The 16,849-nt window shown below is 55.1% G+C and overlaps 1 protein-coding gene across 1 annotated transcript in view; it reads left to right on the top strand.

Annotated features, from left to right (window-relative positions):
- LOC144736608 (voltage-dependent P/Q-type calcium channel subunit alpha-1A-like) overlaps nt 1–16,849 on the top strand; it is a 141,966-nt gene that overhangs the window by 111,105 nt on the left and 14,012 nt on the right. Inside the window, 3 exon segments of the mRNA XM_078619175.1 lie at nt 134–239; nt 1,125–1,232; nt 8,108–8,214. Of these exon segments, the coding sequence (XP_078475301.1) occupies nt 134–239; nt 1,125–1,232; nt 8,108–8,214 (321 nt within the window).

The following is a 16,849-nucleotide window of genomic DNA, read 5'->3' as shown; positions in this document are numbered from 1 at the left end:
TTGCTGCTGCTGCTGTAGTTGATGTTGATGTTGCTGCCGTAGTTGTTGCTCGTGTTTGATGTTGTTGCTGCTGCTGCTGTTGGTGTTGTTGCTGCTCCTATTGTTGATGTTGCGCCTGCGTGCTCCCCGCTAGCGCCTGGTGCGGATGGACATGCCGATCGCGGAAGATCGCACCGTGCACTTCACCACCACGCTCATGGCGCTCATCCGCACCGCCCTGGACATCAAGATCGCCAAGGGTGGGCACACACACACACACAGACACACACACAGACACACACACAGACACACACACAGACACACACACAGACACACACACAGACACACACACAGACACACACACAGACACACACACAGACACCTGCGCGACGGAGCGGGGAACCTGCCGCTGACCTCTAAACTCTCGCCCCCCTCCCCCTCTCTCGCCCCCTCCCCTCTCTCGCCCCCTCCCCCTCTCTCGCCCCCTCCCCTCTCTCGCCCCCTCCCCTCTCTCGCCCCCTCCCCCTCTCTCGCCCCCTCCCCTCTCTCGCCCCCTCCCCCTCTCTCGCCCCCTCCCCTCTCTCGCCCCCTCCCCCTCTCTCGCCCCCTCCCCTCTCTCGCCCCCCCCCCTCTCTCGCCCCCTCCCCCTCTCTCGCCCCCTCCCCCTCTCTCGCCCCCTCCCCCTCTCTCGCCCCCTCCCCTCTCTCGCCCCCCCCCCTCTCTCGCCCCCCCCCCTCTCTCGCCCCCCCCCCTCTCTCTCGCCCCCTCCCCTCTCTCGCCCCCTCCCCCTCTCTCGCCCCCTCCCCCTCTCTCGCCCCCTCCCCCTCTCTCGCCCCCTCCCCTCTCTCGCCCCCCTCCCCCTCTCTCGCCCCCTCCCCCTCTCTCGCCCCCTCCCCCTCTCTCGCCCCCTCCCCCTCTCTCGCCCCCCCCCTCTCTCGCCCCCCCCCTCTCTCGCCCCCTCCCCTCTCTCGCCCCCTCCCCCTCTCTCGCCCCCTCCCCCTCTCTCGCCCCCCCCCCCTCTCTCGCCCCCCCCCCTCTCTCGCCCCCCCCCCCTCTCTCGCCCCCTCCCCTCTCTCGCCCCCTCCCCTCTCTCGCCCCCTCCCCCTCTCTCGCCCCCCCCTCTCTCTCTCGCCCCCCCCCCGCAGGTGGTGCGGACAAGTTCGAGTGCGACAGCGAGCTGCGCCGGGAGATGATGGCCATCTGGCCCAACATCTCCCACAAGACGCTGGACCTGCTGGTGCCCCCGCACAGAGGTGGAGCACCCCCCCCCCCCCCCCATTTATTTCTTGAAAAAATGCATTTACTATATTGGTTAACACTTTTATTTATTCGTAATTAAGGTTTTTGTTGGGTTAGATCGCGTAGAGTGTGAATGTTGTGTCGTAACCCTCCACCACCCCCGACAGAGCCAGTGAGGTTCATCACGCGACGTTACCACATTTAAATCCACGCCATCGAACACCCACACACCTTTGTTATGATTAATATTGGTCGCGAAAGCCTGCAACATGTTAATCTGACTTTTATTCATAAGTATAAAAATTTGTTAATTTTAAAAGTAATATATATCTAACATTTTGAAAAATATATATAGTTTTAATCATTTTATTTCATTTACTAATCTTTAAAAAAAAAATCGGATTTAAAAAAATTATTTTAAAAGTAATGTATTACTTTTAAAAGTAATATATTAATTTTAAAAGTAATGTATTACTTTTAGAAGTAATCTATTACTTTAAATAACTATCTTTTTTACCATGAGTCAGGCCCCCAGTGAGCGGCTGTGTAGCTGTTTTTTCTTTCCGGAAGCGGAAGCGGACCCTGGCCACAAGTGATGGCCCAACGAGGTGGGGCTCCTCCTCGTCCTCCTCGTCATGGTGGAAATGTTTAGCGGCAGCCAAACCGCTGCCTTAGACACGCGACGGTCATTCTACACGCGTGTGACGGTCATTCTACACACGTGACGGTCATCCTACACGCGTGACGGTCATCCTACACGCGTGACGGTCATCCTACACGCGTGACGGTCATTCTACACGTGGAGGGGCGAGAGAGAGACACGCAACGTCCAAATATGACAGGCTTCAGGGTCAGTCCACAGTCACACGGGGAGTCAGTCCACAGTCACACGGGACTGGCTGTCACACAGTCTCACAGCCACACAGGCACTCAGTCACACAGTCACACAGTCTCACAGTCACATAGTCACAGTCTCACAGCCACACAGTCACTCAGTCACTCAGTCACACAGTCTCACAGCCACACAGTCTCACAGTCACACAGTCACAGTCTCACAGCCACACAGTCACTCAGTCACACAGTCTCACAGTCTCACAGCCACACAGTCTCACAGTCACACAGTCACACAGTCTCACAGCCACACAGGCACTCAGTCACACAGTCACAGTCTCACAGCCACACAGGCACTCAGTCACACAGTCTCACAGTCTCACAGCCACACAGGCACTCAGTCACACAGTCACACAGTCTCACAGCCACACAGTCACTCAGTCACACAGTCTCACAGTCACTCAGTCACTCAGTCACACAGTCACTCAGTCACACAGTCACACAGTCACTCAGTCACTCAGTCACACAGTCACACAGTCTCACAGCCACACAGGCACTCAGTCACACAGTCACACAGTCTCACAGCCACACAGTCACTCAGTCACACAGTCTCACAGTCACACAGTCACTCAGTCACTCAGTCTCACAGTCTCACAGCCACACGGGACCGGCTGTCTCCCACGCCGTTCGAGCCGTGCAGGGCTGGTGAAGCAAGGGCTGTGGGAATGTGCGCGTGGCTAATGCGCGCCGGCGTGCGTGTCAGCAATTAGTGCAGCGGCCGATGTTTCCCTAAGCCATTAGTGGCCGATGTCTCCCTAAGCCATTAGTGGCCGAGAGGCAGCGATAGGCGTCGTCATGGCCGAGTGGCCCGGGTGGTGGGGGGGGGGTCACACCCTGAGCGGGCGCCGCTGTAGAGGCCTGGGTTCAATCCGGGCTCCAGCGGTGCAAACCATAGGCGACCAGCCAGGCGGTTGACCCGACTAATTAATTAATTTATTCTCCAGGAGAGCCCTGCCTAGTTGTGGTGGGACGGTCTGTTGCTACTGCTGTTGCTGCTGCTACTGGTGTTGGTGCTGCTACTGCTGCTGGTGCTACTACTGCTGCTGCTGCTGGTGCTGCTACTGCTGCTACTGGTGCTGGTGCTGCTACTGCTGCTACTGGTGCTGTTGTTGCTACTGCTGCTGTGTGTGGGCTTGCGTGCGTTGGCGACGTGCGGTGCGAAAGAAGTTCCAAGATTCGTACGACACACAGATACACAGACACACACAGACACACATACACACACAGACACACACAGACACACAGACACACACACAGACACACACAGACACGCACACACACAGACACACACAGACACACATACACACAGACACACACAGACACACACAGACACGCACACACACAGACACACACAGACACACATACACACAGACACACACAGACACGCAGACACACACACAGACACACATACGCAGACACACACACAGACACACATACGCAGACACACACACAGACACACACAGACACACACAGACACACACACAGGTACACAGACACACACAGACACACAGACACACACGTCGATACAACAAGTGAAAGTTGCAAGCGAGCATTTGATCAGCGATTGCAGCTGGGGTTGGCATCGTTGCGCCCCCCCACACTACCCTCCTCGCGATGCCAAAGGGACGTGGGTGAGGTTTGGGGCCGTGGCTCGTGCCGCTGCGTTGGGTGTTGTGGCCCCCCCCTGGCTGGCGCGCGCCGCTCTCCGCACCAATGACGAGCGCACGCAAAGGTCCCCCGCACGGCGCTCGCAGGCCGTCGGGGCAAGTGCTCGTGAGTGAGTGGCGCCTGTTGAGGCCGGCACGGGGGGGGGGGGGGGGGGCCGGAACCGGTCGAGATCCCACGCGAGAGCCCCCGCTCCCCTCTCACCGACGGCGGTAATCGGTGCCACCAAAGCGTCGCTCCGTGATTTGGTCGTGAAGCGAGTTCAGGAAGTCCACGTTAAAGGCTTAATTTGTTGCGGTGGCATCAAAAGTGACCATTTATCACCCACAAAGCGTACTATGTAAACAATGGATATTGAGGCATAAAGATACTAAGAACATTATAAACATATCAAATTAAAATAAACAAGGTTAATCAGGCGATGAGTCGTTGACAGGGGTGGTCGTCAGGAGGGGCTCTCCTGTGATCTGTGCTGCTGGTGGCCACGAGCGGGAATCGAACTCGGGCCTGCCGGGTTCGCAGCTCTTCCGCTCCCCACGCAGACGAACACTCGAGCGCTGCCACTGGGCTCATCCCAACGCAGTCGCCCGTGGCGGTCTCCCCGTGGCGGTCTCCCCGTGGCGGTCTCCCCGCGGCTCTCCCCCACGCCTCTCCACCACGCCTCTCCCCACGGCTCTCCCCCATGGCTCTCCCCACGGCTCTCGGCCGAAAGGGTCCCGGGTTCCATTCCCGACTCGGGTGCCTTTCTGCGTGGACTTTTTGTGATGCCGCTGCCGCCGCCGCTGCTGCGTTGGCGGCGTTGCACAGGCAACAACTACACGCTGAGCAACATTCGTCAGTACCACCGTGTGTGTGTGTGGCCTTGGCAATGGGCCTTCCCCATAGGACATAAATTATCACGTAAGGGCAGAGGAATGGGTCTATAGACCAGAGGTGGGACAAAGTCATTGTTATGCAAGTCCAAGTCGAGTCGCAAGTCATCAAATTCATGACTCGAGTCTGACTCGAGTCCAAGTCACATGACTCGAGTCCACATCTCATAGGTGGGACAAAGTCATTGTTATGCAAGTCCAAGTCGAGTCGCAAGTCATCAAATTCATGACTCGAGTCTGACTCGAGTCCAAGTCACATGACTCGAGTCCACACCTCTGCTATAGACTATGCTAGTCTATGGATCTGTGTTAGTCTATAGGTCTCTGTGTGAGTCTAAATGTCTCTGTGTTAGTCTGTGGGTCTCTACACTCCGGTCTGTGTCTCTGCTAGTCTTTGGGTCTCTGTGTGTGAGTCTGTTGGGTACTGTGTAAGTCTATGGGTCTCTATGTAAGTCTATGGGTCTCTGTGCTTGGGTTTGTGTCTCCATTGTTGGTCTGTGGGTCTCTGCGTCAGTCTACGAGGAGTCTGTTTATCCGCCGGTCTCTCGTCCGACGTGCGAGACTTCTGCTCTCAATCGGCTGTCATCTGGTTTAAATGAAGATCCCGACAGATCTGCTTCAACGATAAAAGGAAAAGCCCCACCACGTCCATCACTCGCGCTGCCCTGCAGTGCACACGCACACTGCAGTGTACACTCACACTGCAGTGCACACTCACACTGCAGTGCACACGCACACTGCAGTGTACACTCACACTGCAGTGCACACTCACACTGCAGTGCACACGCACAGCGGAACCCAACGCAGCCCAGGCTAAGTTGTGTCGATCCACTGCTGGATAAAGGCCTCTCCAAGCCGCCACGACGTACCAAAGACAAAGATCCCCCTCCCACCTATAGCTTTCACAGACCCTTGGGGAAAGTGCCGTCAGCGAGTAGCACCTACGCAGGCCGGGGATGCGACGCACGAGGTGGCCAGCACCGCGCCCGGCCGCCTTTGTCTCCCCCAGTTGGCGATGTATTTACACGCCACCGCACCAGGTGCTCGTTTGAGGCCGAGTCGACCTAGGGGAAGGCGCAGGGCCGGTTCAGGATAATCGTCACGCGCGTCGGTGTAGCAACCCGTCAACAAAACGTGTCGGTCCTGAAAGAGGCTTCCTGGCGAGCTGGCGTGAAACGTCGGACAACGCGCCCCCCCCCCAACGAAGAAGAAGAAGAAGGAAGAGGGCAATGCGCCCGTGGGGACTCGAGGCCTGGGCTGGATTCCCGACGCGGGCACCGCGCCCCCCGGTGGTGACCCGCGTGGCACGCCAGCGGCCGTCCACGCCGGGCAGGAGATCCACACTCAGCTCCTCGGCGCCGCCGCTGCAGCTGCAGCAGCAGCGGCGCTTGAATGCAGCGACAGAGCAACACTCGCTCTCTCTGTGTGTCTCTCTGTGTCTCTCTGTGTCTCTCTGTGTGTCTCTCTGTGTCTCTCTGTGTCTCTCTGTGTCTCTCTGTCTCTGTGTGTCTCTCTGTCTCTGTGTGTCTCTCTGTCTCTCTGTGTCTCTCTTTGTCTCTCTGTGTCTCTCTGTGTCTCTGTGTCTCTCTGTCTCTCTGTGTCTCTCTTTGTCTCTCTCTTTGTCTCTCTGTCTCTCTGTGTCTCTCTGTGTCTCTCTGTCTCTCTGTGTCTCTCTGTCTCTCTGTCTCTCTCTTTGTTTCTCTGTGTCTCTCTGTGTCTCTGCGTCTCTCTCTGTCTCTCTGTGTCTCTCTTTGTCTCTCTCTTTGTCTCTCTGTCTCTCTCTCTGTCTCTGTGTGTCTCTCTGTCTCTCTGTGTCTCTCTTTGTCTCTCTCTTTGTCTCTCTGTCTCTCTCTCTGTCTCTGTGTCTCTCTCTGTCTCTCTGTGTCTCTCTTTGTCTCTCTCTTTGTCTCTCTGTCTCTCTCTCTCTGTCTCTGTGTGTCTCTCTGTCTCTCTGTGTCTCTCTTTGTCTCTCTCTTTGTCTCTCTGTCTCTCTCTCTGTCTCTGTGTGTCTCTGTCTCTCTCTCTGTCTCTGTGTGTCTCTCTGTCTCTCTGTGTCTCTCTTTGTCTCTCTCTTTGTCTCTGTCTCTCTCTCTGTCTCTGTGTGTCTCTCTGTCTCTCTGTGTCTCTCTTTGTCTCTCTGTCTCTCTGTGTCTCTCTGTGTCTCTCTCTGTCTCTCTCTCTGTCTCTGTGTGTCTCTCTGTCTCTCTGTGTCTCTCTGTGTCTCTCTCTGTCTCTCTCTCTGTCTCTGTGTGTCTCTCTGTCTCTCTGTGTCTCTCTGTGTCTCTTTGTCTCTCTGTCTCTCTCTCTGTCTCTGTGTCTCTCTGTCTCTCTGTGTCTCTCTTTGTCTCTCTCTTTGTCTCTCTGTCTCTCTCTCTGTCTCTGTGTGTCCCTCTCTGTCTCTCTGTCTCTGTGTGTCTCTGTCTCTCTCTCTGTCTCTGTGTCTCTCTCTGTCTCTCTGTGTCTCTCTTTGTCTCTCTCTTTGTCTCTCTGTCTCTCTCTCTGTCTCTGTGTGTCCCTCTCTGTCTCTCTGTCTCTGTCTCTCTCTCTGTCTCTGTGTCTCTCTCTGTCTCTGTGTGTCTCTCTGTCTCTCTGTCATTTTCCATCGCTCTCTGTCTCTGTGTCAACACAGCGATAGCATCAGGGCTCTTCCGTTACCGCTGAGCCCCCAGCCTCATCGTCACGTTAACCCTCAACGCCATCCCCCCCCAATCCCCCTCCTGGTTTTAATTTCCTGCCTTCGATCTGATTGTGCCCGGTTTTAATAACACTATCGCGAGCATCCATGTTAGCGCTGTGTTATTGCCGCCCCTATTAACTGCGTTATTACTCCGGTTGTTATTTCAAGTCGCGGTGAGTTCCTGCTCTCTCGAGCGAGCATCGCCGCTCGTAACCCATCCGCAGCCCCCTGCACGGGCCAGTGGTGGAAATTCCACATTCCTATGGCGATGCCGAGAGATCTCTGGTGCCGGTGTTGCCAAGTTTACCGCAGTGAACTGCACGGTGTTAATAGCAGAGCTTGTGCTGGTTGAGAAGCGCTTGTAAATGTTGTGTGGCGGAGAAGGTGGCAACCCTACCACTCGTTCACCAACTCACCCACCCACACACTCACCCACTCGCCCACTCATCCAGCCACCTACTTAGCCATGTACTCACCCATTTATCTAATCGCCTACTTACCTACCCACTGACCCATTCACTCACCCACTCACCTACTCACTCACCCGCTCATTTACTCACCCACCCACCCACCCACCAACTCACTGACTCATCCACTCACCTACTTATCCACTCACCCACCCACTGACCCATTCAATCACCCACCCACCTACTTACCCGCTCACTCAAGCACCCACTCATTCGCTCACCCACTCACCTACTCACCCGCCCACCCGGCAGAGTGTCCACGTGTGCGACCCGCGTGCCGTAACCTCTGCGCCGTGCCCGCCGTGCCGCCCCCGCAGCTACGGACATGACGGTCGGCAAGGTGTACGCTGCCATGCTCATCTACAACTACTACAGGCAGAACAAGAACCGGCGCTCGCAGCTGGCGCAGGGAGACGGGCAGCAGGTAAGCGCCGGCACGCGAAGTCCCCACGCGAGAATGGCGAACGGATGGAGGAGTCGTTACGCCTGTGCCACCACTGCCGCCGCCGGGCAGCGTCCGCTCCTCGCTGTCGCAGAGAGAGAGAGAGGACGACTCAGAGAGAGAGAGAGAACGACTCCGAGAGAGAGGATGACTATGAAAGAGAGAGAGGGGACGACTCAGAGAGAGAGGACGACTCGGAGAGAGAGGATGACTATGAAAGAGAGAGAGAGAGAACGACTCAGAGAGAGGATGACTCAGAGAGAGAGAACGACTCAGAGAGAGGACGACTCAGAGAGAGAACGACTTAGAGAGAGGATGACTCAGAGAGAGAGAGAACGACTCAGAGAGAGAGAGGACGACTCGGAGAGAGAGAGAGGACGACTCGGGGGAGGGGACTAGGACTGAGCAGCACGGCCAGGCTCTGTCGCTCTTGTTGTTGGCGAGCCATCGAACGATGATGTTCAGCCGCGTCGCGCGGCGCTCTCGGATGCGATTCTGCGGCCGTCTGGAATGCTCTTCCCTACCGATGTTAGGAATCCACTTGGAGCTGTGCACTTTCAAATCATCATTTCAATTGACAAACTAATTTCTTTACAACTGTCTCTTTGTGTTTAGTTTGTTGTCCTTCCCCCCCCGAGCACCTCCGATTCGCGTGGTTGGCTACGTACGGTGGCTAGGAAGAAGTTCAACGTTGCGTACGTCAATGTTAAGGTGTCCTCGGACCCAACTAACGAGCGTTTGCACGTGGAAGAAAGCCCGAGAGCGTGCGCGGAGAAAATTCTCGAGTGCGAAGGGGCAACACTCGATTCCGTACAGATGTAGCCGGCAGAAGCGTTGGGCGAGGACTTGCAGGGCTGCGCCTTTGGCTTCATCATTTCCTGGAGTTTTGCCCGAATGAGAGGAAATTTTCCATTAGAAAGCATCAGGCGTCTCGGATTCGCGAACGACGACGCGGTCATTAGAAGGAGCCCTGGAAATGATCTCCAGGAAATGGTTTCTGTAATAACAAGCAGCCCCGACAATTTACTGCGGGCCGAGTGGGGGGGGGGGGGGTGGGAGGGGGGGTTTGGGGGAGTGGGTGCTCCGCTACTACACTTGTGGGTGTGTTTGGCCTACTCTTCCACGCCGGCCACGAGAGGGTGGGCGTACACACGCTTTACCCCACCGCATGCAACTCGCCAAACCGGCATCGTGGTGGTGAGATGTGAACTACCTCACCTGGTGTGTAGGAGGTCGCTGGTTTAATCCCGACCCTGGTGCGTTCTCTCCGTTGTACCGTGCATTATTCTACAGCTGCTCAGGTTTTAACCCTCCACATTTAAAATCAACATCACCACGCGTTCAGAGTATTTGGCTGCAGCTCTCTATTCCCACGTGATGATGATGAAGGTGATGGTGGTGGTGGGGGTGGTGGGGGTGGTGGTGGGGGTGGTGGTGGTGGTAACCTGCCACTTCGTGGAGCTGCTATCATTTGCGATTGCCAGGTTGCTGGGGCCTTACACCTGGTATAATACAATAAGTTTGATCACGATGACCACAGAGGTGATGATGACGAAAAAGATATCGAGTGATAAAATGAAGCCCCGTGGTTGAAACCCACTGACGCCGCTGGGAGGGGATGGATTTTGTAAACTGGCAGCGCCGCTCCCATTCCCACGGTGCCCTCGAGACAGAATCGAGCCTCCGGATTGGCAATTCGTGGCGCCGCTGATCGCCGTCGTTACACCGCTACCGTGGCGGCGGCGGCGTCGACGGGAGAGAGAGAGGGAGAGGAATGTGATGAAGAGCTGCGGAACGGGCGGCTCAAGACGGCGAGGGACGGCAGCACGCAGAGTCATCGCCTGCCAGACACGTCCGGCCGTGACACCGCAGCAGCGACCGTACGATTGTATCCGGACTGGTCCTGGGCCTCAAATGACTACCTGGTGCGGTGTGTCAGCATCGTCACTAGGGAGACAAAGGCGGCCGGGCGTGGTGCTGGCCCCACCGACCCCCTCGTGTGCCGTGCCTTCTAAGGTGCTGCTACTCGCTAACAATACGTACGTGTACGTACGCTGAACGTCTGTCGCACCGTACGTAGCCAACCGCGAGGGGTGACCTCCTCCGCTTGTCTAAGAGAAGACTGCGAAAGTGTGGAGTCGTTACTTTGAGGGGGTTGTCTTGGGGTGGGGGGTGTGGGGGGGGCGGAGCTCAGCGGGAAGAGTGGCTGGGAAGGGGAGGGGGGTGGGGCGTGTGAACCGCACAATTTTCACGAACATTAGCAGCAACAAAAATCCCTTTCTCGATGTGTTTTTTTATGTTCCGTTAACACGCTTGTGGGTATCTTGGGAGTGTGGGGAGCGGTGGCGCAGCGGTTAGCGCACCCGGCGAACCCGCTCACGGCCACCAACACCCAGTGACGATTATCTGAACCGGTCCTACTGTGTAAACGTCGCCTCGCCAACTAGGGAGACAAAGACGGCCGGGGTGGTGCTGGCCATTCACCCCCTCGTGTGCCGTGCAGTGCCTTCAGAGGTGCTACTCGCTAACAACACTTGCCCCGAACAGTCTCTTCAGGCTATAAGCGGGGGGGGGGGGCGGTGGGATCTTTGTCTTTACCTTTGTCTCGGACATCAAATTGCTCGCACTGTGTGGATCACATGGCCTTTGTGGTTCGGGACAGATTTCTGAATCAGGGAGAGAGAGAGACGAAATGCAGTGGGGTTTGGTGCAATTTCCTGCCGCACTTAATTGGTCTCATTAGCCTTCCTGGGAACTGCGTTGTCCGCAGATCGAATTTATACGATTCCGCGACGCCGAGGTAATTGTTTTGGCTGTGAAGGATTTTTGTTCGGAGTTTTTCTTTTTGGATGGGGGTTCTTTTTTAAAAGTAATAAATAAATAAATCACCTGACCCCTTTCGCTCAAAGCGTATTAGCGTGACGCAATCTTTGCGCAAAGTAAAGCCTGGCGATCCGCTCAAAGTCTAAACAAAACTTCAACATTTCACTTTTACTTTTATTTATTTACTTTTTTTTTGCCCGCCGGGTTTGTCTCGAGAGGTCACAGGCACTGCGGTGCCGGCACAGCTGAGAGCCGGCACAGCGGAGAGAGCCGGGCTTCAGCCCCGACCACAGCGGTCACTCACCGCGGTCTCTCGTGTGGTGGGTTGGTGCTCTCAGCTCGGTCACCGACGACTCACGTAGTCGTCGTCCGATGGTTCTTCGCTTGCCAAGATCGGGAAGGAATATGAGGTCATTGTAGTTGGCAGGAGTGCTGGTGGCTGTACAGGGCGATCCTTGACTTGCAGATTTTGTGGCAGGTGGTGCATTTGAACTCCTGACCAGTCGGGGCCTGAGTATGTTGAACCTTCGTGCCTCGTTCGGTCTGCCATTTTAGCCGCTTCGTTGGCTGTGGAGCGCCCAGCGGTGTTTATCCGCAACTCTGAGATCCCAACTTCGGATGTCGAAACTCGCAGTGGTCAGTTGCTGTTGGAGCTGGGCCTTGAAGCGTCTGCGAGGTCCTCTCCCATGACGCAGCTCGCTGTAGCGGACCGCTTTGGACATCCTGTTGTCCTCGGTGGGCGAGACGTGGCCAGCCCAGCGTGGCTGACGAAGCAGCAGGACGGATTCAATGCCGGGTGTCTGAGCTCTCTCCAGGACTCTGTTGTTGTTTGTGACACCGTCCTGCCATCTCATGGTCATGATGGACCGCAGGCAGCGCTGGTAGAAACGCTCGAGCAGCCTAAGCTGTTTCCCGTACAGGACCCAGGATTCTGAGGCGTATAGAAGGGTGGTGACCGCAACCGCCATGTGTACTTTTGCATCCTTGTGGTGAGGCGAAGTGAGTGGCTCCGTCAGACGCGTGTGTGGAGCCTGCCAAAGGAGCCGTTTGCCTTGGAAAGTCTGTCGTCAATGTCCTTGGTGAGGGATGCGTCGTTGGTTTTTACGCTGCCCAGGCATGTCAACTGTTCCACTGCGTTGAGATGGGTGTAGTCGATGGTGATTGATGGTGGGGTGTACACTCCACGAGGTGGGGGCTGTTCTAACACCTCTGTTTTCTTGAGGCTGATGGTCAGGCCAAAAGCATTGGCCGCCGCAGAGAAACAGTTGACGACGAGCTGCAGGGCCTCGTCCGTGTGTGCGAGAAGTGCGAGTCATCTGCAACGAGCAGCTCCAGAACGTGCTGCTCCGTGGTTTTGGTCTTGGCAAGAGATGCCGAAGATCTTAAACACTGCCATCTGTCCGCAATCGGAGGTAGAGGCCTCCTGGCAGTAGCCCCTGCTTGGCCTCCTGGAGCATCGTCAGCCTGAAGAATATGGCGAACAGTGTCGGTGCCAGCACGCGACCTTGCTTGAGCCCATTGTTGACGGGGAAGCTGTCCGAGAGGCTTCCGTGTTGTTTAACCCCGTGGCCTTTCTGCCCGACGTGGAGTTGCCGCACGACGGTACGGAACATGGGAGGGCAGCCCAGTTTGAACGGTATTCTCCAGATACCATCAACACTCAGCGTGTCAAAAGCCTTGTTGAGGTCATAGAGGCCCATGTTCTGTTCCCTGCCATTTTTTGGACCTGCCTCAGGGAAAAAAACCATGGCTGTTGTTCCCCGTAGTGGCCTGAAGCCGCACTGCTGGCTTTCGGGGAGGATTTCTTCGGCAGTCGTGGACACTGATCTGTCCAGTAGAACCCTGGCCAGAATGTTGCCTGCGATAGAGAGAAGGGTGATTCCATGGTAATTGGAGCAGTCAGATCTCACCCATTTGTGTTTGTATAGGGAGACAATCGCTGCATCCCAGAGTTCTTGGGGTATTGCTCCCTGCTCCCGGCAAGATGAGTAAAGGTCTGTGAGGTTGTCCAGAAGTGCATCTCCTCCCTCCTTGTACACTTTGGCTGGGATCCCATCGATACACCAGGTGCCTTGTGTGATTTGAGTTGCTTGATGGCAGATGCAATCTCTGCCCGTGTTGGTGGCGTGTCCAGTTCAGTCCTCGCCTCGAGCTGTTGGATCTTGGCTATGGATGGTTCTTGGACGGTCCGCTTGTCTGCGAAGAGACTGCTAAAGTGTTCTGACCAACGATGCACGATAGCTTCCTTGTCTGTCACAGAGGTGTTGCTATCTGATGGTCTTAGGGAAGGCTGTGTCTGATGCGAGGGTCCATACACTGAGCGTAGGACTTCATAGAATGCTCGTGTCCCCTATGTTTGCACACAGCTGTGTTCATTCTGCGAGGTCTGTCCACCGGTTGTTTTTGAGGACTCTCAGATTTGTTTGCAAGGTTTTGCATGCAGCGCCGTATACAGCTTTTGTGGCTTGGTCATTGGGACATGTAAGAAGTCTGGAATGACGGGGGACCGTTTCGCCTGGAGGAGTGATTCGATTTCCGGATCGTTCTCATCGGACCAATCTTCGTGTGTTCCTCGTTGAGAAGCAGTCTCCTCGGCAGCTGTGTCCTGAAGAGCCGTGCCTTTAGATGTTGCCACTGCTCTTCAGGGTCTGCATCCGTGCCTGGCTCTTGATGTTCACTGGGCCTGGTCGTGAGCTTGTTCTGTAATTCCTCCCTTAGCAGGGGGAGCTTTTCTACTTGGAGCTTCTTGGGGTGAAGACCTTTCTCTTGAGTGGTGGTGCTTTGATCCTGAGGGTGACTTTTGCTCTGACCAATCTGTGGTCTTTATAGCAGTGAGCGCTGGGCACAACTCTGATGTGTAGTATGTCCCCTGCGTCCTGTTGGCGTACAAGGATGTGTAATCTAGGAGATGCCAATGCTTGGAGCGTGGGTGTCTCGACGTGGTCTTATATCTGGCGCTTTGTTGGAACGGCGTGTTTGTTTTGCAGAGGTTGTGTTCTGCGCAGAGCTCCAGTAGCGTACGACCACTGTCGTTGCAGTTGCAAATGTCACGCTTTCCAAGGGCTTCCCTCCCAGAGGTCACGGTTCTGACCGACTCTTGCGTTGAAGTTTTCCATCACAAGAAGCTTGTCTTTGCGGACAGCCCCCCGGAGAAGAGTTCCGAGGTCGTCGTAAAATGATTATTTGACGTCTTGATCAGCCCGTAAGGTTGGTGCATGAACGCTGATTATTTAACACGTCGGCTTTCGTGACCAAATCTGGCTGTTGCCTGATGAAACGTCGTACTCAGATTGTAAATGTTGTGGCTTGGTTCTCCAACATACCGGTGTGCTGTACTAGTGACGAATTGGCCACGTTCTGTTCATGTGACATCTCCGTTGTGACATCGCCGTTGTGATGTCGCGACAGTGAAGTGGCCGTTGTGATGTCGTTGTGGCGTGGCGACTGTGACGTAATTCGTAAAGAAAATGAATGCTCAGAGAGGGATTTTGGTCGTCGTCGTGAAGCCTCTCCTCCACTCCCACTCCTGACCCCCCCCCCTCGCCTTACTCTTCCTCATCCTCCCACCACCACTGGCCCAACCCCAATGTTCAGGGGGAGGGGGTGGGCGGATGGAAGTGGGAGGGGTGGGCCTACATATAAAGAGGCGGAGCCTAGAGGAGATGAGGCGGAGCCTAAAAAGGAAATGCGCGGAACCGAAGAGATAGAAATGGAGGCCTTTATCAGGAAGTGGTGGCGCCTAATCGGGAAGGTTTGGGGTCTAAAGCAGAAGATGGTTTTCTAAAGAGGAAGGGGACCAGGCCGACAAAGGTTGAACCATACTCTTGATTTTAAGGCAGAGAATCAACCGCGTGCAGAAGCAGGCAGTGACGATGGCTGTGACGGTGGGGATGTGGCCGCAGGCCGGCTAGTTTGCCGTCATGATGACGGCCATTAACTTTCATGCCATGTCATTCGTGCAAATTGTGGATCAAAACGCTGCAGTAGAAGCGTGGGAAGCCTATGGACAAGGGGGAAGACAGCCAGAACCGGCACTTATCAACAATTTCTCTGTGACCCTATATTTGGGGTTTTCAGGCCCGATCCGTTGATGAGTGTTTATAATAACAATAATAATAAGTTCAACTTGTCACACGCCGCACGGTATCCGGTCGCTCTCGAGGAGAGGAAACGGGCCGGAGGCGCGAGAAGGAACCACAGATGAGTGGCAAAAGCACCAGCCAGGCAGTGAGTGGGTGCCAACAATTGCCTGAGATCTGCGGTCCTCCATATATTAAGATGTTTTCAGCCAATGAATGTTTACACTTGGGAGGAAACTGGATTGGCACGACCTCCACCGCCATCACCATCACCATCACCACCACCACCATCACCACCACCACCAGCACCTCCACCACCGCCGCCGTCACCACCACCAGAGAGAAACGAAAGTAGAACGGAAACCGAAACAAGCTTTTTCGCTCCGGATTAATGTGGAATGTTAATCGGTATTTGATGAAGTCCGCAAATATCTCGGAGTGTGTGTTGGGGTGGGGGCACAGATGCACGAGCTCTGCTGCTAATCCTCAAGGATTTAAAAAATATATATTAATACATTTTTTGCCCCAGCGGAGAAAGTTGACTTTGAAAGGATTTGAGGAAATCCAAAGTCGCGTTTTGCCTGCTCCGCTGCTCGCGCGATAAAGTGTTTGGCGATGTTTTTATTTTATTTAAAAATGTGTTATTTTCATTATATTTGTATTTGATTCCGCGTGGCTTGGTTTTGTTTGAATGTTAAATCGTCACGCAAGGGTGACGTCACTTTTAAAGCCAGCCGTCTCTCCTGAGAAGCCCTGGGTTCAAATCCTGGTGAGGTGGCCTGGTATACAGGAGGTCGTGGGTTCGATCCCGACCTTGACGCCAGCTGTATATTTGGAGTTTGCGTCTTTCTCTCTCCCCGTGTTCGTGTAGATTTTTCTCCGGGTCCTCCGATTTTTCCCCTCCACATTTAGAATCAACGTCATGCGTTTAGAGCAATTTGGCTGCTGCTATACATTTCCCGCACGAGGATAATGATAAATCCGCTAGGCCACCCCGGGCCACTGGCGGCCATTAGTGCGGCCCCTGACGTGCGCCCCGCCCCCATGACATTACACAAAGAGTGAGAAACTCCCCGCATCACCGTCATCATCATCGTGCTGCTGTCAAACCCCTGAAGAGTTTCAAATGGTGCGGCGGCCCGCGTCACACCGATGATGCCTTCTCGGCGAAAGTGCTCCCCACGTCCCCCCCCCCCTCCCCGCTTGTGAGAATGAGTGAAGACCGCAGTAGCCGGTCGATGGGGCTCTCAGGCTAATAACTCCACATTGAACCATAACGTCACCTTGTCCCCTAACGTTGTCGTCGTCGCCACGACGTCGTCCTAACGTTGGGATCATCTCCTAACGTTGGCGTCGCCACGACGTCGTCCTAACGACGGCGGTGCACACACACGCAGAGCGAGTGATTTTTTTTTACTCATTCTCGCCATGTAGCTGCTAGGAAATCCGACTCCGGATGGGAGTAGGAGAGGAATTATAAATACAACTTTAACTCGCACAAAATATATGTCGGGAAAAGCTGTTCAGAGTTGAACAGCGAGAAATACCTGAACCTCAAAAACTGACCCCCACCCCCTCTCACCACGTGTGCCCCCCCCCCCAACGTGATCCCCCCCCCACCCCCGTGATCCTCCCCCACCCCCCGTGTCCCCCCACCCAACGTGACCCCCCACCCCAGACCATCCACCACGTGCAGGGATCGTTTGACGTTAACC

The sequence above is a fragment of the Lampetra planeri genome, chromosome 61 (assembly GCF_965212315.1).
Source record: "Lampetra planeri chromosome 61, kcLamPlan1.2.h2, whole genome shotgun sequence".
Taxonomy (NCBI): Eukaryota; Metazoa; Chordata; class Hyperoartia; order Petromyzontiformes; family Petromyzontidae; genus Lampetra; species Lampetra planeri.
This window is presented reverse-complemented; position numbering and strand designations above follow the sequence as displayed.